The sequence below is a fragment of the Anopheles ziemanni genome, chromosome 2, assembly GCF_943734765.1.
Source record: "Anopheles ziemanni chromosome 2, idAnoZiCoDA_A2_x.2, whole genome shotgun sequence".
NCBI lineage: Eukaryota > Metazoa > Arthropoda > Insecta > Diptera > Culicidae > Anopheles > Anopheles ziemanni.
In genome coordinates, this window is record NC_080705.1 from 23,721,626 (window position 1) to 23,749,071 (window position 27,446).

The following is a 27,446-nucleotide window of genomic DNA, read 5'->3' on the forward strand; positions in this document are numbered from 1 at the left end:
CGTACACACTATTTCAAAAAACATCTCGACGCTACAAATGTCAAATAATCCTTTAGATTGTAGCTTAGGAACGTCGGTTCCATATGATATCAAACAAAAAGAACATTGCAAACGAAATAACATTGAATGCACTATCAAGTAGCGTGAAATTGATGAATTAAGTTTGACGGTAATAGAAAATAACGTAATAACCGTGTAAAAAAAAACGTTCTGGAAATTTTCATTACCACAACTTTGGTACAATAAATAAAAAGCAGCAAAATAACAATACGATTTACAAATGGAACTATTTAGAAATGGAAATAGATATATATTTTCGTTTGATATTTAATGGATATTGTGACTTTAAAAGTGTACTGTTTTGTAGTAAATGAAAATAAAAATGTAAAATTCTATTAATACTAAATTTGAAATAAACAACTTGCAGTCATATTCAGTTGTCGTTGGACATAAACGGTTTTTTGCGTCAAACCTTGCTTAAACGTGATGCACAGTAAAACTGTAGAATTGAGCTTAGTACTTCATCAGGTATATTATATTAGACGTTACTCGAAACGAATCGTATGGAATCGACATTTCATCATAATTCAGGCACGCATCAGTATTAGTATAATCATGATGATTTTTCAAAATTTCATAAACATTGATTGCATTTAAATTTAGACAGCAGAAATTAATGTTCTTTTTAAGTGGGAAAAAGTACTGTCAATTCGAGGTTAACATAATAGATGTTCCGGAGTTAATGGGGCAAATGGATTTTTATTATTATCACGGATTTATGATCACAGGAAATTAGGATATATAATAAAAGGGAGGTTAATCAGAGCAGGTAGTCGTTGTTTGAAATACGAAGAAATAGGTTGTCGTTTTTGTTTGCATTGTACATAATGAAAATAAAAGCCGCCTCTCTGTACAGAAGGTATGTGAAAGACTGGAACATTGACTGTAAAATAATTAATGCATGATTTTTTTCTATTAGTGTCGCATTACTACTAATTCTAGTATTACCAATACTACCATTACGGTTCCTTTGTGATTCATGGGATATTGGGTGTCAAATATGGAACTGGAACCCTCGTGAAGAAGGATCGTTTGTTTTGAGTCATATCCCTTACAATAGTTTACAATTGACACTAACAAATCTGTTGACATCATCGATCGATACTGCCTTGATAGAAGGTCACGTAAATCAAACGATTCCGCATATGTTAACGGTTGAAAGTTCTGTGATACGTGAATTCAAAATGAGAGATAACAGCAGTGTGAAGTATTTATTCCTCATGCGCACGTATCTGACCACAACATCTTTCGGCTCCAACTGCACGACTAAGATATTGAAAATTGTTGCCAGCAAACTAAAGGAGTTACCTCGATCGATTCCTAAGTTGAAGCAACTGGAAAGGATGACCATCAACAAATCGTTTATTCGAGCAGTGAATTTGGACCTTGTTGCAGGGTTGATAAAGCTAAGCCTCTTGGACCTTAGCAACAACAAGATCAATTCGCTGTACTACAGAGCTCAACCGGAACTTTACCCTGTGCTACGTGACGTGTTTCTCCGGGGTAACAAGCTGCAGAGCATTAACACGGATCTGTTCAATTCAATGATAGCGCTGCATACGCTCGATCTTTCCCATAATCAGATAAGCGTGGTATCTGGTTCCCTGAATTCACGAAACTTGTCATACTTAGACCTGTCCTTTAATCGTATCCAAAAACTGGACTGTTGTCGGTGGGTGGTTCCGAGCATTCGTATTTTAGTTATATCGAAAAACCAATTGGTACAAGTACCAATGTGCTCACAGTTAGTCTTTGAAAATTTAACTGGTTTCAATGCTCATTACAACCAGCTCCATCTCGATGAAATATGGAAGTTCGCAGGCATGCGAAATCTAAATTCACTACAACTATCCCACAATAATTTACGCCACGTAACCCTGAACGAAGACACGTTGCCACCGAATCTATTCTTTCTAGACTTAAGCCACAATAAGCTGCAGCAGCTGGACCTAAAATATATTCCAAACGAAAGGTTTAGTATTAATATTGGATTTAATTGCATAACAGACCTCGACTGGGACAGTATCCCGTTGAAGTTTGCGGAAAGGCTCAGAGCTTCAAACCCTTTCGATTGCGTTTCTGCAAGTCCAACGCCAGCCGATCTATTTCTAAAAACCGTTCCGTCATATTGTTTGAGAAACATTCACGAGTGTAAAACGTTACAGAGTAGAATTAACTGATCACATGGAGTGTGTTTCGCTCATGGAAATCGTGAAAATAAGCTAATGTTTAATCATTGTGAGATACCACAATCCAACGACATGATAAACTTATACTTTACAAAATTATTTTTTATTGACAGTGGTGCTTTCTTCTCTTTACTTCTAATATTCCGTTAAAGTTTTCACAAAGGCTCATATGATCATACGTAACACACAACTTACTTGCCACGCACAGCTCCACAAAAGAACAATGAAAAACACATACGATTTTCAAGAAGTTAAAGAAATCAATAAAACTATACAGTGTGGAAGCAAATATTTATTTCAATTACCTTGTAACTGTTTGTAATTGTATATGAAACAACCGTATTCACTTCGAATGTCCATCCATTATTACAATCGTATCTCTAGCAATGCTTTGGCGATTTGATACTTCACTAATGTTGTTGGAGGCTAGATTGAGCCTCTTTATCGAATTTGTCGCGAACATGGCAAAGTCTATCTTGATTATTGAGTTGCTATTAAGCTCAAGGTACCACAGCGCTTCCAAACGATTAACGCATCGAAACATGTGGGTCAGCCTATTCTGGCTCAAGTTCAGCTTAGTTAACGACGTCGCATTCCATTGGCACAGTTCGATAGTAGTAATTTGGTTACCTGATAGATCCAGGCCTACCAGACTCTTCGTGGTAAGTGTACCCAGTAGTTGATTGATCCTATTAAATGCAATGCTTAGCTGTGTCAGGGACGATAATTCGCTAAACTGTGTCAGATTGATCGTTGGCAAGTCGTTGTAGGACAGATTAAGGTCCGTTAGGTTGCCGCAGCATTGGTGTCGCTCTTCCGGGAAGTGCAACTGATCGATTTGAGCGTGAATCAACTCCATAATCTCCAAGTTGGGTGCGTTACGGAACAGATCCAAACTTACTGACTTCAAATGACAGCGAGATATGCTTACAGTTTCTAGGGCGGTGAGATTTGTAAGCCAATCAATAGAACCTATCAGCGCGCGGGAGGATGTAACATGCAGTAAATGCTCGTTCCAGTCCATTTCAAGCTTTCCGATACGCACACGCTCTACTTCAAGGGAGGTTAAGTTGCAAGTGGACGGTATGATCAATCTGCCTACATGCGAATCCTGGATCTTTAAGGCTCCGGTTTTTAAATTGCGCAAGTTTATGCTTGCCATGTACGTAAGTGCGATAGTTAAATGCAAAAAGGGTTGTGAACGATGAGGGAAAAGGCCCTCCCATGTATCGTTTGTCAAATGCTCTATTGTGCAATCATCGTAATTACACGTCATCTGCATTGCTGAGCACTTCCCAACGATAAGCATCAGGATTCCTAAGGTTTTCGATCTAAAAGAAAAAGAAAAAGAAATCAGTTCGGCTCGAATTCTCTATGCAAAGTACCATATCCTGTGAATGATATTGAATTTAAAATCATAGATACCGGGTTTTACATATCAACTACAAACTCCTGCAACATTCTTTGTAAAGCAGACAATCTTTCACAACAACAACAAAATTAAAGTGGCAACGTCAACGGCGTTATCAGTAACTCTCCTCCTCTCGTACAGGGGCGTTATCAGTAAGCATTATGACATAACTAGACAGGGAGGGCGTAACTGATCATTGCCGAAAAGGAACTTGTCAATGAGATGAGCGTTCTGGACACGAACACCAGAACGCCGGGCGTCAACGTTCACGTCCTCATCTCATTGGCAGGCTTCTTTTCAGTTACGCCCTCCCTGTCTAGTTATGACGTGATGATGACTGATAATGCAGTTGACGATACAACTTTAATATTGTTCCTGTTGTGAATGAAAGTTTGCTTTTCAAAGAATGTTGCTGGAGGTTGTAGTTGATCTGTCAAACCCTGTAACGAAAAATATATTAGTTTTCACAAGGATATTCCTTTCTATTCAATATAAAAATCTGTTCTTAAATGATTATTTAAAGTTTTCTTATTATGGACTGGCGTTTTCACTGTTCTGAAATATCTGTTTTGCTGAAGTCTCGTATGGTGTGGATAGTAAGGTTTGAATAAAAGCGTACCTGTGAAACCCCTGCGTCATCTCGTAGCACCACTTGGTTGACTTGTTGCTGAGGATGTCTAACTAAGTTTCAGAATATGGTCCAGTTGTGGCTTATTTCTTTAGCATCGTGACAGTTTTCCTCTATTCGTATGGGATTTATATACGATTTCAAATTGTTCTCCATGATTTTCATGATGTGGGCTTCTCAAACCACTCGGTTTCAGCTTCGTTTACGAACTAATCGTTTCCAGCTAAAACATTTAGTTCAATTTTATTCGAAAAAAAAAAGTTTCTTTTGGATACATCTGAACTCTTTGCGCTCGTTAGCCGTGCTTGATTATAGCCATTTAAATACAAAGAAAGATCATGGGTTGTAATTTTGTTGAAGTATAATTTCTTTTTAATATTTCATGCCTATTATAGCCATTTAAATACAAAGAAAGATCATGGGTTGTAATTTTGTTGAAGTATCATTTCTTTTTAATATTTCATGCCTAATTCAACTACAGCACTTGACAACGAATATGAATTAGTCTCCACCATAACTGTGACTAATCGTCTTGTACGCTCGATTGCTCCCATGTATGAAGTTAATTTGCATGATAAAAAAACTGTTTAAAAATAACCGCCAAAAAATATCTCAGTCGTTTCAAAGGCAAACGTGTACAGTTCATTTTGTATCTCGGTTGGATGAGATATAGTGACAGTTTTGTTGTGTGGTACTCAGTGGTTTCTTGAATCGAATATAAAAGCACTGATATGTTTCATTGGTTCGTTTTTTTAAATGTTTATAATTTAGCAACATTTGTTCATTTCAATTTTTCTCTCTTCTACTAACAATAGTGTTATTTTGATACTAATTCAGCTACAACCTGCCTTATGTTTAATATTCCAATGTATACTAGACTATCAGTGTCAGATACGGAACTGGAATCCTCGTGAAGAAGGCACGTTCGTCTTGACTCATATTCCTGACAACTATAGAGAGGTGAAACTAACAAATCTGTTGGTTTCGTCCGTCAATAGTGCGCTCGTGGAAGATCACGTTTCGGCTGGCGTTCGACTGATGACACTAAGAATTGTAAAGTCTGCGATTCGAAACTTTACAATGAAGGATAACAGCCGTCTGACATTTCTAGGACTTGAGTACACCTATCTCAGGACGCTTAACTTCGGTATAAACACCAGAACTCAGGTGTTGCAAGTAGATTACAGCAGGCTAGAACAGATGCCCCGATCGATTGCAACACTGAAGGAACTAGTACGTCTTACGATCACCAAGTCAATAATACGGGCTGTGAATTTGGACCTTGTTGCAGGGTTGATAAAGTTAACTGTCTTGGACCTTAGCAACAACAAGATCAATGCATTGTACTACCGAACCCAACCGGAACTTTACCCTGTGCTACGCTACGTGTTTCTCCGGGGTAACAAGCTGCAGAGCATCAACACGGATCTGTTCAATTCAATGATAGCGCTGCATACGCTCGATCTTTCCCATAATCAGATAAGCGTGGTATCTGGTTCCCTGAATTCACGTAACTTGTCAAACTTAGACCTGTCCTTTAATCGTATCCAAAAACTGGACTGTTGTCAGTGGGTGGTTCCGAATATTCGTATTTTAGTTATATCGAAAAACCAGTTGGTACAGCTACCAATGTGCTCACAGTTGGTCTTCGAAAATATAACTGCCCTCAGTGTTCATTACAACCAGCTGCACCTCGATGAAATATGGAAGTTTGCAGGCATGCGAAATCTAAATTCACTACAACTGTCCCACAATAATTTACGCCACGTAACCCTGAACGAAGACACGTTTCCACCGAATCTATACTTTTTAGACTTAAGCCACAATAAGCTGCAGCAGCTGGACTTAAAATATATTCCAAACGAAGGGTTTGATATCAATATTGGATTTAATTGCATAACAGACCTGGACTGGGACAGTATCCCGTTGAAGTTTGCGGAAAGGCTCAGAGCTTCAAACCCCTTAGATTGCGCATCTTCTAGTCAAACGCCTGCAAATCCATTTCTTAAAACTGTTCCGTCAAATTGTTTGAGAAAAATTCACGAGTGTGAAACGTTACAGGGAAGAATGTAGAGCACAGATAGTGAGAACCTGGTGAAACTTAAAAATATGCTGACCTTAAAATAAATGGAATAAATATTTTGTAGGTACCAATAAAATAAAAAATAAAAAATTAGAAGATGTAGAAATCAGACTGGTATCCAGCAAATGATTTAAGTATGTACAATTATTACTAATTGGCAGGTTCACATTGACTGCACATATGAATATATAATATCATTTGTAAATGTCTACCAATTGCAAAATACACCATGACGAAGAGCATTTCCATCAAATTTGTTCCTATATCAGTAACTCAGAGCAAAATCATCGTTCACCTACGACCTTTCTACCTATTGGCAGTTCTTAGTTATAGATTATCGTTGGTCACCGCGTATTTAACTCTTTTCAATTTCTACTGAATATTCAAAAGATATTAATTTATCAAGAATGGCGCTTAATGTTGGCTTTTCAACTAAAATTTTAAAGCTACATCGCTAGAAAATTTATTTCTCAATGTAGCTACACTATCTTCAAAATGAAAGGTGCAACAGCAAAATACAAGGTGGAAGAATTAATGCACAACTTAACCATATTCTGAAACTAGTCATACAACGGATTCATTTCAGTGAAACAAATACATTTTTTTAAAGAGAGTTTTAACTTGTTGTTGAAAGAATTGGGAATGTTATTAAACAAAAATTGTGAATTTTATGAGCAAACGCATCTTTTTAACAGGTTAAATGTCCAGCTTCACAACTCCCAACCTAATAAGTGTTAATTTAAGGGCTGAAACCTTGACAATGGATTGGCTTCGCAAACTTTATCGGTACAAGGTTATGTGACACTATTAACCACAATACACTTAAGATGATATTTGCAGTACAGGTTGGGACCGGTTTCACTTAACCGTCACTGGTGACATATGCTTCATAAATAATAGGTGCATCGTGATGTCGCGTAATCGCTCCCAAAATTGTGTGCAAGTTCTTAATTAGAAGTGCTGGCCACCCATCATTAATCCTCTCCACCTTGCGTTCGTTGCAGAATTCCGCATCAGCAAGTACTGCGGTGGGCACCTGATAGTGGGCAACGAGGTCCACTGGGAGTCACTGGACGGTGACGACGAGGAGGACGAGGACGCCGTCGGTGACGTTTACCACCCACAAGCCACCACTAACCATGCCGGAAGTCCTGCACCGAGCTGGCAGCAGCCGAACGGGGAGCCAATGCTCGATGGAGCCGCTAATGGATTCGCTAATGATGCTCGATGGCATGGCACCAGGGAGGATGGCACAGTTGCGGAAGATTTACGGGTTGCATCGGACTTCGAGAATGACTACGGTGGTAGCAGCCCCTACGCACGGATGGTTCGAGCCGGGGAGCCCCGCGCCGAAGCGCTCCAGGCGGCCACGGTGCACTCGTTTCACAATTTGAAGATATTTAAGCCCATCGACGAGTCGGAGCTCCAACAGCAGCAGCATCTGCAGCACCAGCTACAGCAAAAGCAGCACGAACACCAACAGCAGAATGATACGGACGAGCGCAATCCCGAAACGGAAGCTACACGCAGCCGGAGTCGGCAGAGGCAGAAAGTTTTCTCGCAGGTAATATAGTGGCACATGACTTTTTGGTCAAGCACAGCTCATTTGCTAGGTATCAATTCGCAGCTATCAAATGCGTTTACGGTATTCTTTTGCTTGTGAACATGTCTTTAATGTGTAGTGACTGACTGGAACTCAATCAACTGAGTCAAATGTTTCATTTGATCTAGTGGATATGCAAAATCCGTACATCAAATATGGAACACGTCGGATAGAACACACATACAATGCTCCACAATGGAACACAAAGTGACGTGGCTCGCCTAAAAGTCGTTGTTGACGCAGGTGAACTGTCTTACACCTGAATAGAGTAGCTTCCCTAAATACTATTTGAGGATATTACGATATCACATAGGAGATATCATACCCATAAAGAGACATCTTTAGCATGTTCATGTTAGTAAGAGAAGAAATTACACAACAGAGAATTTATTGCGGGTAATTTCAAGACCACCCGGTTTCGAGAGGTACAACTACAGCGGTACAATGGATCCACCTAGGGCTAGGAAAGTATTGTGAACCGCCTTCAGTGCGGGGTCGATATTTGATGGCGACAGTGGGAACTGTCCGAGCGTCGTTTCCAAGTTGGTAATGTTGGTCTGGAAGGTCTTCAGCGCGTTCTGCAATTTGGTTCGCTGTGCGAGTGACACCGCGTTGCTGTTAGTCGTTCCGTACGTCGCGTATAGGTTTTTGATGCCGGCTATAGCTGTTTTAGCGTTGTTCAGGGCCGCCTGCACGTTGATGTCGCTCATCACGTCGTTGACTGCCAATGTCAGATCCTTCACCAGTCCAAGCATATCCCCCAGTCCCTTTTGCATTTTAAAGACGCTGGGTGATTTTGTCTGCGCACTACCGGAGGCCTGACGGAAGATAGGATACAGTTAAGATTCGGGTACGTTTGCACATCGACATCTGGTCACTTTGTATAACTAACCACAAAGGCGCACAATACAACGGAAAGCAAAAGAAACTTCATGGTGTAGCGCTGGTTGATGCAATTCTTGCTACCTCGTTTTAGAAGTCCGTGTAAAACGGCTCAAGATCCAAACTTGAAATGATCGTCTAGGAACCAGTACTGATTTCATTTTATCGACGAGCGGCCAACAAGACCTTCGCAACGAAAAGCTGTTTGCATGGCAGCATTCGGTACACCTGTTTAATCAGTTTCTCACACATTTATCGCCGGTTGGTGCGTTCGTGGAAGTGTTTCTTCAAAATGTCGTCCGTTTATCTTCTTTGTGACGCATGTGTATTTGACTCATCGGGTGCCAGATTTAGCCGCTAGTTGTTCATTTTTCAGTGGCAGTTTTATTATACATACTTGTTTTAAACTGTAAAATTTATGTTTTGTGAGATCGGTAACATTTAGATAAAACAATCTTTTGGCTTAGGTTTACTGATGTTATCATTAACACACCATCTATTAAGGCTTGGCACTTTAGTAATTATCTTATTTGGATGTGCTTGCGAGCAATGAAAAAATGTGTGTATGAAAAACAATATAAGAAAGTAAGATGAAACGAGCAGGAAACTATAAAAAGTTGAAAGCTTGCTTTATTTAAATAAGTGTACATGGTTGCGAATCCTCGCTCAAACGACAAATGCCTCAAGAGAGGGAGACACCTTTCTTAATGAGTTTTGCTAACTTAAATTCAACATTTAAAATGAAATAGTGAGACACGGATAAGGGTACCTTTGGGTGCCATTGTGATGATGTTTGAGATGGATACTTTTATTTTAATTTATCTCACCCTGAAGACCTGCCCCAGTGGGGTCAGCGCACAATCATCTAGGCCATAACACACCGGTGGTGTTGCAATGAATGTGCACAATAAATAAAATAAATGAAACCATTTCCACGTACGGGGGGCCAGCCGAGATGCTACCCTCTCCAAATGGGCTGGTCACGAATGTTAAAAGGTTGGTGTACCTAGTCCCGCGACCCTGTTACGATAACCCCATCAGGGTAGGTAGAAGCGGAAGGTGTCATTTGTCCGTTTTTTATTATCGTTCCTCCTCGTGCCTGCGACATTGCTAAATTCCGTAAATTAATGGGAGTTTTCGTTTCGCTTTTTCTCCGTTTAATTTTCTACTCATTGGATCGGATACGGACCGCATCGCTAGGACTTTCGTGTGCTGAAAATTTTGCCAAGCAATTTGGACGTCGTGGAGGACATAAAGCAGATTGGCAACGAGTACTACTTCAAGAAGGACGTCGAGATCGTGGTGGACGACAGCGAGAATGAAATCATCGACGGAAGGGAAGAGCAACCGGTGGTGGTGGTGGACACCGCCGGGCAGCAGCAGCAGCGAGGGGTGGACGACTTCACCACGAGCGACGGCAGTGAACAAACCGAAACGCTGGACATCGTGGTCCTACCGGCGCCAACGAAGGACGTGGAAATTTACGACACCGAACTGCTACCAACGGAAGCGACCACTCGCGAATCGGATGGCGATATCAGTGTCATCGGGTTGATAACATCAACCCGCATGGGAACCACAAGTGCGGCTACGCCGGTTGTGGAACCGTCGGGTTCGCCAGCCCTTTCTGTCGTGGAAACGACCCTAGGACACTGGGACGAAACTGGATTAGATCTTCCGGAACATGAGGGAGCGGATAATCGGACCAAAGACACTGGTGTCTATTCGGAAAGCGACAGTACGCCGTTCAGTTTTAACAACCGAACGTTTCAGACCATTCAAGACACTGTCCGGCGGCAGGAACTCGACGAAAGCCAGGGTCCCTATCCACCGGTCGGTGGTTACGATGAAGATGAAGGCGACGACGAAGACGATTTAGACGATATCGATGATAAGGATAGCAACGTAGGGCGTACCGACCACGATTCGGATGGTTCGTCCGAAAGGCCGCACAGAAAGTATCTCAGGTAACTTAAGATTTACTTTGGCGTGTGGTACAAACTATCTTCCATGTGATCTTAACTCTCGATTTGCAGCGTGCAACGGACTCAGTTGAACCATCCTCTGCATCAAGGATTCCTTATGACCCCCAGCTATCCGAAGTACTATATTGGTGAAAGTGTTTGTCGGTGGACATTGCATGCCGGACTGCATCAGCGTATAAAGTTGACCGTGCTGGATTTGGCACTGCGATGTAAGTGTGCGGCACGTAGGAAAAAAACTATGTAATCATTATTCTGGACTGTGTTCATTCGTTTCTCATCTCATCTCTCATCGCATGGCAGTTGACGAAGAATGCCGGGATTATCTGCAAGTAGTCGATTTGAACACGAATCGAACGCTCTTCCACAGCTGTTCGGAAAGTAACCGGTTGATCGAGATCGTTAGCATACAGGAGAGGCTTGAGGTAGGTAAATCGCGTTACTAGGCCAAAGAGGCACAAAAGATGTAAAGCATGATTAATAGCTTTCTTCAAACCATCAGCCATGCGGCATGCGATTGCTGCCATTGCCATGCACGTTTGTATCCTTGAGCGTGCAGGATGTTCTAACATATACGTTTTGTTTCTTTTCACGCGTCGCTTGTACTACAACCATCAATGCAGGTTTCCATACACACAACAACCAAAGTCATCTATCCCAAGCGGGGCGTGCTAATACATTACACAGGTGAGTGTACTGTTTGATTTTGACCAGCTGGTTATTTACCCTTGGGCTTGTTTTGAATCGATAACAACCTGGCAGAAAATGGAGCAATTTTACTAGGTAAAATTATGCTTAGATGAGACGAATTTGTATCGAGAAACCAATGAACTAACATTTAGCATAATGAGGAACGCAAAAATCAAAGGGAGCCGTGATCGAAAACGAACGATGGAATAGAAAAATGGATAAAAGGGTAAATGAAGCCCCGGCCTGGATCTTCATCCTCCTGCTGGTGCAGATTTGTCCCTGAAGCTATGCAAAGTTCGACGCATGCATTCTTTTCGAATATTTGAACCCTAACGGTTCGCCGTAAACTAATCATGCAATTTAGCTTGAATGGAGGGTAATCTAATGTTACATATTAATTGGCCTTGGAAAAACTGCATAGGATAGACAGTATAAATCAATGTGTTTCGCCGAATGAATTTGAAACGGCGACGCGCCCGCGACGAGCGCAGCGAGCGGACTGCGCTAGGTCTGTCGAAAAAGGGAGTTTGTTATACTTTTGTGAAATTAGGGGAGCCAGTGTGCCTGATGATTTAGAGACAATGTCAGATGAGTTAGAGGTAGAATTCGATAATCATGGGGTGGGCTAGAGGCAAAGATAGCTGCCAACGACTGTAAGAAAACGTATGGTTCGCTGTCTCCCTAGAGGTGGTAGAATTTTTCCTTTGCTATTGTTCAATTGCTATTTGTTCAATTTCTTGCGGCACTCCTCCATGACAAGTTATTCACGTGATTCTTGCACTGTTGCAGCAATACCATTCTATAAGCCAAATTACAGGATATTTGCAATACTTTTCTGATAATGGGATAAGCGTAATTACGTTTGCAGCGCATGAATAAAATCTACGACATTTCTTCGTCTCACTCGGTTTTTGTTTCTCTTGGTCAGTGGTAGTCAAAAAATGTACATAAGTTTGTGCTGGCGTTAATTTGTCGTACTATATGTTAGAACTTTTTGCTCTAGACTTTGATGAACTAGTGGTAATTTAACTCGGACTAGATTATTATTTCCTTATCGATGTTTTTATTTATTTTTTTTTTCTGCACGCATTTCTGACTGCTTTGTTTCAAAGCATCAAAGTCTTAACATTTTTAAGACAGTGAATTGAAAAAAACTAACTCTATTGGTATTATTCGAATTTGTTTTATTATAGTTGTTCGTAAATAGAAAGTTTCTTTTTCAAGTAAAATGTTATCTTCGGATTATGAAATTAATCAATTAAACATTATCTAATGCAAAGGCCTTTACCAAATGTACACTTTTGTAGATCGGGAATTTGGAAATGTAACTTTTGTTTAGCATATTGCTTGGCAGTGGTAAAAAGATGATTAAGACGTCTTAGCCCGACAAGGTTGCCGACCGCTGCGTTTGATGATTTCTCTCTCTCACTGTTCAGTGAATTCTCTCCCATTATGTTGCCCTTTGGCGGTTGTGCCTTTCCTCGTTTATCTTCTGCATTCATTTAATCTTTCTCTTTTCCTCCTTCTAATTCTAGCGCTAGGATGCGAAGTACCCTCGCCGACGCCGGGACACATGCAGCTGGTCCGGCGGACCGAGCGTCGAGCGAAATTCGTCTGTGATCCGCTGTACGTTTTCCCCGACACGGGCGAAAGCAGTCGCGAGCTGATCTGCACAGCGAAACACACGTGGAACCGTCCACTGCCGGCCTGCATCGGTGAGTATCGCCGTGTTCTGCTGCCAGCTGCTGCATTTGTGGCACAAAATGCACTTCCGGCTGCATGCTACTTTCACTTTCGTGCGTGTAGAGCCTCGATGGCGAAAAAAAGGGGCGCTGCCCGAAAAAGAGAGTTACCCCACGGCTTGTGTGTTTTTCTCACGAAGGATTGAAGAAACTTTGGTGCTATGTATGGAAGAAGAGGATCTCGGAGGAGGTAAACGAATTATTCTCGAATAGCAAGACCAAACACACAATGCGCAGTTCGCGTTCGGTTGGTTGTTTTAAGAATACAGTTCAAAGTGGATGACATTTGACTGATTTGTGTGTGATATAATAAGTGGCGGCCAGAGGAAACAGTGATACCGTTTCCTGTTTGTTTACCGTAAACAACCGACGTCAATGGCGAAAGAACTGTACGCGTTGGTGCATTTGTTTGTGTGCGTTTCAGGAGCGAAAGTTAAGGGAAGCTGGGGCTGATTACAATGGCTTATTTTAAAGGCAATCTGCTGCGCTTTTTGTATAAATATATCTTTCTTCTATCCTGCTTCATTCAATATGACGTTATGAGCAGACGTTTACAGTAGGCTTATGTTGGCTCGCTAAAAGAAGCCCTTCAAAATTGTAATCTCTTTTCTGAAGGACAAAAAACATTTTTTTAAGAACAGAAAACATGTGTTGTATACATGTTTTCAGGTCCGAACTGTTATGCTATTAACGAAAATTAAGAGTTATCTTTGTACAGACGCGGTCACTATTGCCCCAACTTGCCCTACGATGCATGTTGTGCCCACCAGAATGCATTTTGTTGCACTGTGTAGGTTGCAACGACCGTGCTGTTTTTATTCAGTCAATTTGTTTAACAAGTTTTAAAACTGCAGATGTTGACGAATTGCCCGAAGAGGTGACATTCACTATAACATTATGCTTAAGCCAACGTGGTGCGGCAAGCATTTAACTATGAAGCGAAGTGTTGTTCTAACACATCTGTTTTAACGCAGCGGAATTTTAACTGAAAATTTTGCGTCTCCAAAAACATGTATAGTATACGAAGGAACACAATAAGATGTGTTTGTGACGTTGCAACTACGTAATTGTCGGTTAAATATAAACGCACAATCGCTTACCGTTCCGTAAACACGTTCGGAATCTTTTTCATTTCCTTTTTTATGTTTTGAAAATTTAACTCTACCTTTTCCATCACCGGCGGACCACGTGCGCGCAACGTACGAGCTGTCACTTGACACTTCACGGATGCCGAATATCATTGAGGTCGTTCACACGCAATCGCTAACTAGTAGAGCCGCGCATGGAAATGCGTATGTGTATGCTGTAAGAACAAAAGTTGCAAGAGATTGTTGGAAAACATCATTACATAACATGATCATAAGTATCACATTGAAATATTTGTTACAGATTGGGAACAAATGTTTCGTGCTACGAAATAACTGTACTGCATTGTTTTACAACGTGTAGCCAAGTTTATATTTTGAATTATTCATTTGTAATCAAATTAACTACGAGATCTATTGCTTTCTGTATGAATTTTTTTTTACAAATTCATTAAATTAATGTTTCCCAAGTTAGGTCTTAATGGTTTCCGCTATGCGAACTGCTGGCGCCAGCCCCAACGGTTTGTACAGCATATGCTGCAAAACATAGCGAGAAACAGAAGAGGCATGGTTGACATTAGTTTGGCCAGCGAGCTCCATGTATTCAACATGGTCGCAATGAATCATCTATAGCGAAATAAGCGAGAAAGATTTTTTTCAACAAAAGACACAGATTAATTTTATATTCAACCAATGGACAAGGCGAAAGATTTATGCGCGGCGGAAGAAAACCGTGGAATGAAGAAAAACGAAAAGCAGGATTGAAGTTGAAACTTGTATGAAAACAACCGATACCTTACGAACTAAGGCTAACGATTGTTGGATGGTTTGGTCATATTTTGATAGTTCTGCTTGATGAAATATCTGCCGTAATCTGTACAAACTTACTGATGTACCATGTATATGTATTCAAATGTCATTGTACTAACTCCGCGTTTTTTTTACATTTTATATTTGTAAATTTTAAATTGTCGTTAAACTTATTTTTTAATTGGTTAGTTTTACACTCCAAATTCACCTAACTTCATTTGCTTACTTCATTTAACATTTACATATTGTTTTAAGTAGAAACTACACCATGAATAAACCTGTAACAGTATTTTGAAGTCGCTATATTCAAAAGTATTTGCAATCGTTACAAATTTCTCGGTTAGGTCCAAACGATTGAATAATTTAGTCTGACCACATCATTACATTAGATTGGCTTTGGAATGTCGTTTCGGAAGGCCGCACAATTTACTCACCGAGCAGCTTGATAGACCATTCCATCCCAATCCAATAGCATAATGAAAGTATTCCAGCTGATAGTGAACGCTCCTCGTGTCCAGTTCGCATTATCTGCGGCTGGCAATATCGCGTTTCTCTGAGGACGGTTTCTCTGGCCAAGCTTAAACTCTTATCACCTCGATTGAACTCTACTGATTGCCACTCGTTGGTCTACACGGACGTGCGCATTATGTGTGCACCCGTCTGAGCGATTCAGTCAAGTTCGAACCATTTGCCCGTTGGTTGGTTCGTTCCTAGGAAGTGTCCAATCGCTCTTTGTCGCAACGTTTGCCCATCATCGCAGGGGGCTTGGTTAAGTAACTAATCGTTCAGTTAAGCACAACAACGGACCAACGCATAGCTGAACCGTTCAGCGTTGTTGAACTAGCCCCTGCTAATGTAGTAAATGCTTCTCTCTTTTGCCCGGTGTTTATTTTTAGAAAAACGAGCTACTGAAGGAAGCGGTCTAGTGTCCCATTACGAGCAGACGCGCAGGTTTGGTGATATTGACAGCATGTCGGATAAGCAGGCGGACACCGTTTACGGTAGGTGGTTTATGCTTGCTATACTGGAGTAGCACTTTGTTGTGTTATTCGTGTTGATAATGTTTCAATTATTTCTCCTTTTTTTCTTTCTTTTTAGATATTCTCATCCCATCGTTCATCATCGCTGGCCTATTTATTGTTAATGGCATCGTGTTTGCGGTCATCATGCGCTACCGCAACAAGCGAAAGCAACGCCTTGATCTAGAGAGTAAGGAACTAGCGGAGCTGTAGAAACCTTATCGTTGTCCATCCACTCACACACCAACCTAAACGGCATCATTGTTCCGCAATCCAACATACACAAATCTGAGCCATGATCAACAGCAAAATAGACATATACTCTCGGTTGGATTGGGTTGCTTTCGGCGAGTTTCGAACAATTAATGAAGGAGAGCGCAATGCAAGCACAAAATTGAAACGAAACACAAAATTGGAAAACAAAATCTGCCATCGATCGATCACTAAAATCCTTTGCATCCTCTTTACCGTCGTGTAACACTTCCGACTTATGTTAACACGGGTACACCCTCGGTTGGCATGGGCTTTTGGCGAGTTTGGAATAATGAAAAGAAGGAGTGCAAGTGAAATTGAAATGAAAAACAAAATTGCAAAAAAAATCTTTCATTGCCCGATCACTAAAACCCTTCGTATCATATTTACCGTCGTGTAACACTTCCGATTCCGTGCCATTCGCGGGTACTTCGTCGATTGGGAGAGAATATCGTGGTATAGCATTGAAGTGAATGTTTCTTTGCGCCCTGCACACCTGAACAGATTGTCACCAGTGAGGAAAAACATTGTATCGAGAGATTCTTTTGATGGCGATGACGCACCAACGGATCGCATACGGGCTGCTGGAAACCGTAGGGCGCGTATCAACTTCCCGACTGACGCAAACAGTACCACTTTCAAATGCTTAAACCGATAGTAACGAGATGCAACGAGACGACTCTTTTCCGCGAGGGAAACAAAAAAAACCAACACAATTGCACCAAAATCCAACTTTAAAATGCACGCTTTATGAAATTGGCACGGAAGAGTCCAATAAATTGTGGTTTTTGGTAGTAAAATGCGATGTTTGATGGAAGATGCTCTGATAATGTGGTGCGTTTCGTAGCGCAAGGATGTTATATAGCGAGCGATATGGGTGAAAAACTGTACAAAAATTGCATGTAGATCGGTGCTACACAAGGAGCACAAGATATCAGAAAGACTGTAGAGCGAACGGACAACGTCAGATGTAAAAAGAATGTCCCTATGGAATGAGAAGATACACGTTAGCTTAGAAGCAGCAGGAAGACGCATAGAAAAAAAAACTCCCGCCGGAACGCTCTTGTAACAGCACCACAAACAGTTTACTATTACCGAATCACAAACATGATTAGAGAAAGTTAGCCGGCGGCCACCGTTAAGGGAACCAGATCAATTAGAATTCAGAGCCAACGGACATATGAGAAATATATGTATAATTCGAAATCTTGTTTTGTCTCTGGACCGTGGTACCTATGGAATCGGGAAATGGAGATGAGCTTTTGCTTGAAACGACAGGAAATAAGAAACGCTATGCAGTACTGAGATATTTTAAAACTGCTTGGAAAAATGAAAACAACTCCATGAAATTCGTGTTGACTAGACACGTACTTTTCAAGACAGTTTTTCAATGTTAATCACACACGGCGAAGGTGAAGAAGAACCAGATGAAGGTAAATTCCCTTCAATTATTAATACAGTTTACAAATCAAATTTAGCACTGAACCACCGTGCAGAACGCAACCATCCCAAGACGGGATAGACAATTGCTATGCCAAAGATTAGAATAACAGTTGCGCAGAAACAGTGAAAACCATTCCTGGCAGGGAAAGTACAGCAAGCTCTCATAGTGCTCCTGAGTTGGCCAAGTTTGTGCATTGTAGATTTCATAGAACTTGCCATTTGGGACGATTTATTGAATGATCTCTGGAGTATCAACATTCGCCGCCGTAGACCATGCATTTGGACAAGATGGACCAAATTAGGCAGTGCACATTACGTTTCGAGTATGTACATACCGATTTTTCGTTGTTTCCGTTCAGCTCAGTTACAGGAGAGTTGTATTTTTAACGTTCATCTCTCTCGTTTCCCCTCATCCGGACACACACCGGAAGCTCGCGGCCCAAATCCAATGCATATCATACAAGATTCTTCTGCTTTTTGCTGCACGATGTGATAAGTGGTGAAGACGGGACATAGACACACACACACACATACACTCAAAAGTAAACATATTTTGCTATACTGCATTTATCTTTCCTTGCCCCATCCCGCGCCGATATACTTCGCCACGGGCTCTAGGCTTTACATTTTTGGCTGAAGCATTATTCTGTGTCAACATACACAGCTCGATGGGATGAAAAGTTGCAGAGTTGAGAGAAAAACCCCTAAAAAACGGAAGAAGAAATAGATTAAACAATTCAAGCAAATATCGTTTTGCACTGGGAGGATTCAATTGTATTGTGACATAAAGTTCCCAAAACCAAACCGATGTATCAATTAATATAAAAGCCGGGCCGAAATCGGAGAAGTTAAAACTGTTGAAGGAAAAAACACAAATTAATGCCATGTAAAGAAAGAGAAGCAAACAAGAAATAAAACTAAAGCCTAACACATACATACTAGGTTTGTATTTTTGATATCTTTTGAAGACAAAGCTGAAATCCTACATGCCGATCATTAGTACCTTGTTGGCCGTGAAGGGAGAGAACTATGATCCGGACGCGGTTTATGAACTTCTGTGCAACGAACTACACTTAAGGCAAGGCTAGAGCTCACATAAGTCGAAATCTGACGAATCTGCCTTAGCCGTGTTCGAGAGTCAGATGCTCAGGAGGATGTTTGCCCCAGTGTGTAAGGTGGGATAATGGAGGAGCTCCACAGTACCGAAGGATAGAGCGTGGTAGGCCTAAAATGCGGTGGAAGGATGGTGCAGTTTGTTAGAATTAGAGGTATATGGTCTAATTTCGGATCGGGAAACAAGGAACACGTGCGACCGATTCCACTATACACACAGGAATAAATTCTTTATTCAACAGTTCCGGTCATTTGACACATGCAGTGCTGCCAGTGTCATCAATTCAGTAGTTGTTCAAACCAGCTTGGTTCAACACTTCTTGTCAAACCAGGTTGGTTCAACACTCCTCCTCAACGCTGAACGTTTTGATGCCGATTGCCTCCCGATGTTGTCGAAGCTTCACCGCTTGCAACGGTTTCGTGAGTAGATCAGCTTGCATGTGCTCGGTCGGGCAATACTGCAGTAGCACGATGCCGTCCCGAACCATTTCTTTCACAAAATTGAATTTTGTATCGATGTGTTTTGTCTTGCGTTCAGCTCTGTCTCCGCTAACCATCGCAATGCAACTTTGGTTGTCCTCATTGACCACGACCGGACCAACCTGTTGTTCGCCAATATCTGCCATTAGCTTGAGGACCCATTTTACCTCCTGCAGACACTCGGCAAGGGATACATACTCGGCCTCGGTGCTAGATAGTGCCACACACTTCTGCTTATGGCAGCCCCATCCGATGAGCCCGCCGCCGAACTTAAAAAAGAACCCTGAGTTGGATTTGCGGTCGCTCTCGTCTCCTGCCCAGTCGGCGTCCACAAAACATTCCAGCTTCTGTTCGCTTCTTCCGAGGTAAAGTACGCTGTCCAGTGTACCCCTTAGGTAACGTAGTATTCGCTTAGCCTCATTCCAATCCGCTTCTGATGGATCTTGTACTCTCCTTCCCAGAATGGCTGTAGCTATTGAAATATCGGGTCTACTGGTCACAGCAGCGTACAACAGAGCCCCAATAAGACTTTGGTACGCTTTCGCCGAATCCAACTTCTTGCCAATCTCCTCCTTTCGTTTTAAGAAGCCGGGATCCATCGGATATTTTGACGGCTTTGCATCTTTCATGCCGAATCTTTCCAGAACTCTTTCCAAGTAGGCTTGCTGATCAATACAAAATTGTCCTTTGTTTAGCCTAACACGTATTCCAAGAAAGAATCTTAGATTACCCATGACACTTATTGTAAAGTTCTGTTCCAGGACGTGGACCACCTCAGAAAATTCCTCCTCCGTGTAACAAATGACAATTACATCGTCTACGTAAATGAGTACAAAAATGGACTTATCCGCTTTTTTGCAAATGTATAGGCACGGGTCCGCCGTTGATTGAATGAAACCCTTAGTTTTCAGTACGTCGTCGATTTTCTTATTCCAAACACGAGCTGCCTGCTTGAGCCCGTAAATACTGCGACGCAGCCGGCAGACTTCATTCGGTTTACCACTCTCGTACCCTGGTGGTTGTCGCATAAAAATCTCCTCCTCGAGATGACCATGAAGATACGCTGTCTTTATGTCAACGTGTTTCGCCAACATCTTCCTTTTGCTCGCTAAAACCAGCATCGTCCGAAAAGTTATCTGTTTTACGACTGGAGCAAAAACTAGATCATAATCGGTCCCGAATTTTTGGCAAAAGCCCTGCGCCACCAAACGTGCTTTATAACGAACGAGATTGCCGTCTTCGTCCGCCTTGCATTTGTAGATCCATTTCGACCCGATTGCCTTCCGTTGTGGCGGCAGTTCCACTAGCTCCCACGTATTATTTTCGCGATGGGACTGCATTTCCTCTGCCATTGCCGACTTCCACTTGGTGCTCTGTGGACCGGATACAGCTTCCTTATACGTCCTTGGTTCAGGCAAACTTTCCATCACCAAATTCACTTCCTCGTCGTATCTTACCGGCGGAACGCCTGCTGTTTTCCTCTGTGAACGACGAACGGTATCAGTAGACTCCGGAGGTTCGATCTCTGGCACCGCAGCTCCAGCTTGAACTTTACAGTCATCATCATCCCACAGTCCACGAAGCCAATTGTTGTCGTTGTCGTTCCAAAACCCTCGTGGCCAACCATCACCTGGACAATCCTTGCCGTAGAATTCGGACTCAGAGGTTGTTTCGTGAGTCAAATCGGGTTCAGCTTCCTGTATCACTGTTTCATCGAAAGACCACTCGATTTCTTCCCTTCCAGTCGGACTATCCTCCAGTTTGGGTTCATCGTGATGATGCTCCTTAGATCCGTCGCTGAATTCGAGAAAACGAACATCCCGACTGATTTGGATTTCTCCCGTCCGTGTGTTTAGCATCCGATACGCTTTATGTTCCGCGGAATAGCCGACGAACGTCATTCGTTTCGCCTTGACGTCTAACTTCTTACGCTTTACCGACGGAATGAACACGTAACCGACGCATCCAAATAGTCGCAAGTGGGTCAAATTTGGTTTTCTTCCAAACCAGATCTCGAACGGCGTACGGTCTACTGCAACAGATGGCAAACGATTTTGCATGTAACAAGCGGTGTTGACTGCCTCCGCCCAAAATCGCTTGTGCATGCCCGCGTCCTGAAGCATACACCGGGCCATCTCACTCAGAGACCGGTTTTTCCGCTCCGAAACCCCGTTCTGCTGTGGTGAATGCGCCGCAGTGTACTCCACCTTTATTCCTTCATCCGCGTAGAATCTCCTAAGTGTCTTGCTGGAGTATTCTCCACCCTGATCGGAGCGAATGATCCGCGGTTTACGTCCGAACTGATTTTGAACCAATTTCACAAATTCGCGAATCTTATCCTCGACCTCAGATTTTTTTTTCAGGAAATAGACGAAACTATAACGACTGTGATCGTCTATTAAGGTCATAAAGTAACGACATCCCCCTGGCGTCGTCTCCTCCATTGGGCCGCACACATCACTATGGATTATATCCAGCACTTTAGTCGATGTCTTTTCTGCTTCCTTGGTGTGTCGGCTGTCATTCACCAATAAGGCCCGTTCATCAGCCATATTCAGTCGGTATAGGCCACCCACTTTATCAGCTGTAGCCACGACTTTCGCACCGTAAACAAGCTTGCAATTGCTTTTGTCGAACACTGTATGAACACCTTTACTGCAAAGTTTGGGCACTGATATAAGGTTGCACTCTATACCCGGGGCAAAAATAACGTCCGTTAGTGTTATCGACACGTTCTTTCCAAAGTCATTGTCGCACGAAATAACCACGCAATCCCCTATTCCACCCGTACGGATAGATTTGCCGTCCGCTGTAAAAATCTCAGGACGCACACTTCTGTCTAAACGGCTGAACAACTTTTCATCGTTGGCTAAGTGTGATGTTGCACCAGAGTCAATAAGCCACGCACGCGTAGTTCCGGGAACACTGGAACGCACCGAAAGAAGGAACGACGCTTGGTCGTTTTCGCGCACTGTTTTTGCTCGTTCTATCACCTTTTTCTTTTCGCTGCTTTTCTGCTTCAGGAACTGCTTGCACGCCTGCTTCTTGTGACCGGGTTTTCCACAAAAGAAGCACACAATAGACTCCTTGTTCGTTCGGCTGCCCGTTTTCAGCGCCCGCTCCTCCGCCGCATCACCGCTATACAATTTTTCGCTTTCATCCAGTAGCTTGGACCGCACCAGCTCCATTGTTAGATCTTCGTCGGAGCGGTTTTCCAAAACGGTGGTGAGGGTATCGAAAGCCTTTGGTAGGCTCCGCAAGATCATAGCTACTTGCATGTATGGTGACAATTTTTCTCCAGCATTCTCGAGACGAGAATACAATTCCTCCATGCTGTAGAGGAAATTCTCCATACTCTCTCCTTCAACGAAATTTGCGCTGCATATTTCCTTTAGAAGTGCCACTTTTCCAGTTAATGTAGCTTTATGGTGGTGAGCCTTCAGGGCATCCCACGTGGATTTGGCGCTTGTTTTATCCAGTATGAGGTTATGTTGGTTGTCCTCAACCAACAAAGCGATGGTGGCTCGCGCCTTCGAATCCCCTTCCGTCCAATCGGAAGTTACCGGTGCCGGCGCGACACCCGGGTCAACGTATTTCCACGTTCCCTCCCGCATCATCACCATTTTTACCTTGAACGCCCACGCTCGGTAGTTCCGATTATTCAATCGAACAACACTCACTTTAGAGAGATCCATTGTATTTTTTGTTTTTCTGACTGCGACTAATTTCACTTTTAAAAAAAACTTCGCCCGAAAGATTAACAACACTTAATACACACCGCGTGGCCTGGGCCCATAACCTGTTAGAATTAGAGGTATATGGTCTAATTTCGGATCGGGAAACAAGGAACACGTGCGACCGATTCCACTATACACACAGGAATAAATTCTTTATTCAACAGTTCCGGTCATTTGACACATGCAGTGCTGCCAGTGTCATCAATTCAGTAGTTGTTCAAACCAGCTTGGTTCAACACTTCTTGTCAAACCAGGTTGGTTCAACACAGTTGAAGCCGCCAATAATGCTGGAATACGGAATTGGACCAATTTGGCAGGCGGTTTAGGATGGAGCTTCGTCAGGCCAAGACCGCTGGTTGTAGCGACATTTAAGTAAGTAAGTTTAGGCAAATAAGTATGTAAAGGTATAGATACCGTCACTGTTGGTATTTCCCTCGATAACATCGTCCCGCTCAACATCGCTCTGGAAGGTGTTATGAGGAGCGCGGGCTTCGACATCCGGGGGACGATTGTCACCCGCTCTCTCCAATTCCTCGGTTTCGAGGATAACATCGACATCATCGGGCGGAACGCTAGGACGGTGTACGAGTTGTACACCCGACTGAACCGCGAGGCCACAAGGATTGGATTGATGATCAATGCGACGAAAACAAAGTACCTGCTCGTCGGTGCCTCTGACTGCCTTGAGGTAGTAGAGGAGTTTTGTTACCTCGGCACTGTCGTAACTCCGGACAATAACGTGAGCTGCGAAATCCGGAGGCGCATTGTTCAAGGGAATCGTGCCTACTATGGACTCCACAAACTCCTGCGGTCCAGATAGTTCCTCCCACGCACGAAGTGTGACATATACCGCACGCTGATAAGACCGGTCGTTCTCTATGGGCATGAATCCTGGACTCTGCTCACGGAGGATGCCAACGCCTCGAGGACTGCGCCTCGAGCGACGCGTGCTCCGGTCTATCTTTGGCGGTGTGTGTGTGAGTAGGGCGTGTGGAGGAGAAGAATGAACCACGAGTTAGCTGAGCTGTATGGCGAGCCGGACATCCTGACGGTGGCGAAGGCAGTCAGGATTCGTTGGTTGGGGCGATGTGTTCAACTATGAGCGGGCCATTAAAGAAGAAGAATATAACATCGTCCCGCGAAGAAGAGAAACCTCTGAAGAGCAATCGGATGTATCTACACTAGTAACTGGACAGTTTTGTGCAGTTATAGCAACGGCAGTAAAATGCTGCTTTTTATTTTACATTCAAGTACTGCTGACAGATAACGACCGGTTTACGCGATGCACTTGTTGTAGGCGGCAGCGATGGCCGCAAAATCGTTGGCTGCGGCGTTGGCCGTGTTGGTCGTGCAGGTGGTGACGGCGACACCGGTGTTGGCGATATCGATTACCTCGCCTGTCTTGATAGTGGCGACATCGGTTGCCACGTTGCCAATGTAGGCCAGAGCGTTGGGTACGGTGACGGTGGCACAGGTGGACGCCACGAACACCCCGATGCATCCGTTGACGGAGGCGGTCGACTGACCGACGCGGGTGACGGCCGAGTTGATGACAGCGATCGTATTTGCGAGTAGCGTGTCGACGACGGTCGTGGCCTGGACGGCACAACCACCGAGTGCGGTGGTGTAGTACACATCGGTGCGGACAGCTACCGGCAGATAGGCTTGCGAGCAGGCCACCACCGTTGCGTTCGTGCTGGCCAGGTTGGCGATGATCGGCTGGATGACGGCGGATGCGTTACCTGCGATGGACGCATTGGCGGTGGCGACCGCGTTCAGCGTGACGGTGTTCAGTTGCGCCAGGCTTGTTTGAACCGATGAGACTAGACTGGTTAGGTTGTTGTAGACATTGCCCGCTGCAGCCGCTACACTGTTGCGCGTGGAGGTGCCCACCAGGTTGAACACGGTGTTGAGCTGTTGCAGAGCGCCGTTGATCCTATTGTTGGCCTGAGTAAGAGCGTTGCTGAGGGTCGGCTGGACGTTCGCGATCACATTGTTGAAGGAGCCAATGGCCGAGTTCAGCACGTTGTTGGCGTTGTTCACGGCGGCATTCACGGACGCGCTGACGGCGGCGATTCCGGCCGCAGAGTACGGTACGGCGGCGTTAGCAGCGAGCGTCGCGTTGACTCCGGCAACCGCGGAAAGCTGCAGAGGAATGTTGGCGGTGGTGTAGAGAACTCCGGCAGCATCGGCCAGGAAGTTGCCGATCGCACCGACACCGGCCGGTCCGAGTGCTCCAAGCAGCGACGTCGCCGTGCCAGGGTTGGCGGTTGCGTTCTGGATGGCTTGGATGGCGGTGGCCAAGTCGGCGTTCAGGGTGGTCGGTAGTGAACCCAGCGCGGTCGCGACCGTACCGCTTCCCAGTACGTTTGCTGCGGAATTGACGGCCGTGTTAACGGCAGTGGCTACGTTGTTCAGGGCGTTGATGGCGGTGTTGCCATTGGCGACAGTCGGTGCACTGCTCAGCACGTTTCCGAGCGTGGACAGATTCGTGTTCACTCCACCCAGTAGGGTATTCAACGCGTTCGTAATGGTGGCGACCGTGTTGCCCAACAGGGTACCGGCCGAGTTGCCGATATTAGTTAGGGCCGTGTTGAGCGCACCCAACGTCGAACTAACCACATTGTTCACCAGGTTTAGGATCGGCAGATTCGAGTTGAAAGCCAACGTACCACCGGCACCGATGTTGCCAATGCTAGCGCCACCCGTGAGCGATCCGCTTGCTGAAAGCGATCCAGAAGTGCCTGCCTGTAATCCTGTAGCAACACCATTTAATAGTGTGCCCGCTCCATTGATGACCGATGAGGCTAAGTTCGCTATGCCGCTTAAAATTTGCGGTTGTGGCTCGGCCTGCAGGGTAATGGTGGATACCGGTCAGCTATACTCTATTCGCCCAGCTGTCCATCCGCTCTGATACTCACCTGTGCGGCGGCCAGCAGCGCACAAACGAAAACGGTTTTCTTCCACAGCATTTTCGCACTTATGGTTTAGAGATGAGAGCTCTTCTTGTCTTCGAAACTGTAACGCTTTGGTGAACGTTGCGGACCATTTTATACCACCTACCGGGGATCACAAAACCGATCAGACGCGAGGACCCTGCTGGATCCCTGCTGGTCAAAGCAACCCATTGTGCTTCCTTACGCAATGAAGTTGCATAAATTTATATGGATTGTTCTGGTATGGAACACAAACATAAACTTTGCTCATAAACAACAGTCTTTCCAATATGCGGCGTCACAACTCCTGGAAAAAACACGTGCCTATAACGTAGCACCCAGAATGTTCCTGCTCCCGACAGACAGAGGAGAAGCTTTGTCCTTCGAACGACAGTGTGACGTCTCTTTGGGAGATGCGATTCTGGAATCGAATTTTATTTATTTTGCACGTCTCGACTCTTTTGCTCGAACCGTAAACGTCGTTAGACAATATTTTCATTGATCGTTTTATCGCCATTTGGTTGAAGAGGGTTTTAATTGTATTATCCAACAACTACGATCGTGTAAATGTAAACTGCGTAAGATTGTGTAAATGTGGTTGGCAGTGTGGTAAAAATGCTAAACAATTGCTTATTGTAAACCATTTACAATGGCCGGATTATTCGAGTTTACTTTCCGGTATGCAACAGTGAGTCACAAACGAACTGCTATAAAATGTTTTTAACCCTGAAAATTTATAAAAATATGAAAAGACAGGATGCATACTGTGCACAAAAAAATCGTACACTGTAAGTGATGCCATAAATTGAGTGAACACAGTAAAACTGTAAACATGTTTAACGTTTGCGGTCAATGAACGACCTTAAAAACAAAATGTATGTTCATGTTATAGTTAAACTACTTAAACAACATCGCGTGCCTATGTAATTCGATTGTGAATTGACATTCGAAAACTATAATTTTCAAGCAAAAAAGTGAACATTTTATTCAAATTTTAAGTTTAGTCAAACCACGGTGTTTCAGTGAACCAACAGAGTCTTTAACAGAGGGTAACAAAATTAATTTTCTGTCTATTGGACAAATGTGGGCTTGCACACTAGCTTGAATGGAGCTACAACTACTAATCCAATTCCACTTTACTCTACTGACGGCTTAGCCTAGATCATCCTTCCTCTTACGCTTAGGTCAATGCTGATGTATTCTACGTCCTACAAGACCAGCTAACAGGACAGGGTCCCTCGGTTGAATTCGCATGATATGACCAGGTCTTCTAGGCCGAGGATTTTCATTCACTGCATCAC

The 27,446-nt window shown here is 43.5% G+C and overlaps 2 protein-coding genes across 2 annotated transcripts in view; one reads left to right on the forward strand and one right to left on the reverse strand.

The window, feature by feature from the left end:
* LOC131293226 (uncharacterized) overlaps positions 1-16,524 on the forward strand; it is a 70,363-nt gene extending 53,839 nt beyond the window's left edge. Inside the window, exons 5-12 of the mRNA XM_058321306.1 lie at positions 7,376-7,935; positions 10,057-10,823; positions 10,893-11,050; positions 11,142-11,263; positions 11,462-11,525; positions 13,064-13,243; positions 16,062-16,166; positions 16,264-16,524. Coding sequence (XP_058177289.1) covers positions 7,376-7,935; positions 10,057-10,823; positions 10,893-11,050; positions 11,142-11,263; positions 11,462-11,525; positions 13,064-13,243; positions 16,062-16,166; positions 16,264-16,397 — 2,090 coding nt within the window. The 3' untranslated portion in view covers positions 16,398-16,524. The remainder of the gene's footprint in view (positions 1-7,375; positions 7,936-10,056; positions 10,824-10,892; positions 11,051-11,141; positions 11,264-11,461; positions 11,526-13,063; positions 13,244-16,061; positions 16,167-16,263) is intronic.
* Positions 16,525-24,484: 7,960 nt separating this feature from the next.
* Positions 24,485-26,181, reverse strand: LOC131293227 (extracellular matrix-binding protein EbhB-like). The gene is made up of 2 exons (XM_058321307.1): positions 26,131-26,181; positions 24,485-26,059 (listed from the first exon to the last, which is right to left on the reverse strand). The coding sequence occupies exons 1-2, from the start codon at positions 26,179-26,181 to the stop codon at positions 24,485-24,487; spliced, it is 1,626 nt and encodes a 541-aa protein (XP_058177290.1).
* Between the last annotated feature and the right edge of the window lie 1,265 nt (positions 26,182-27,446).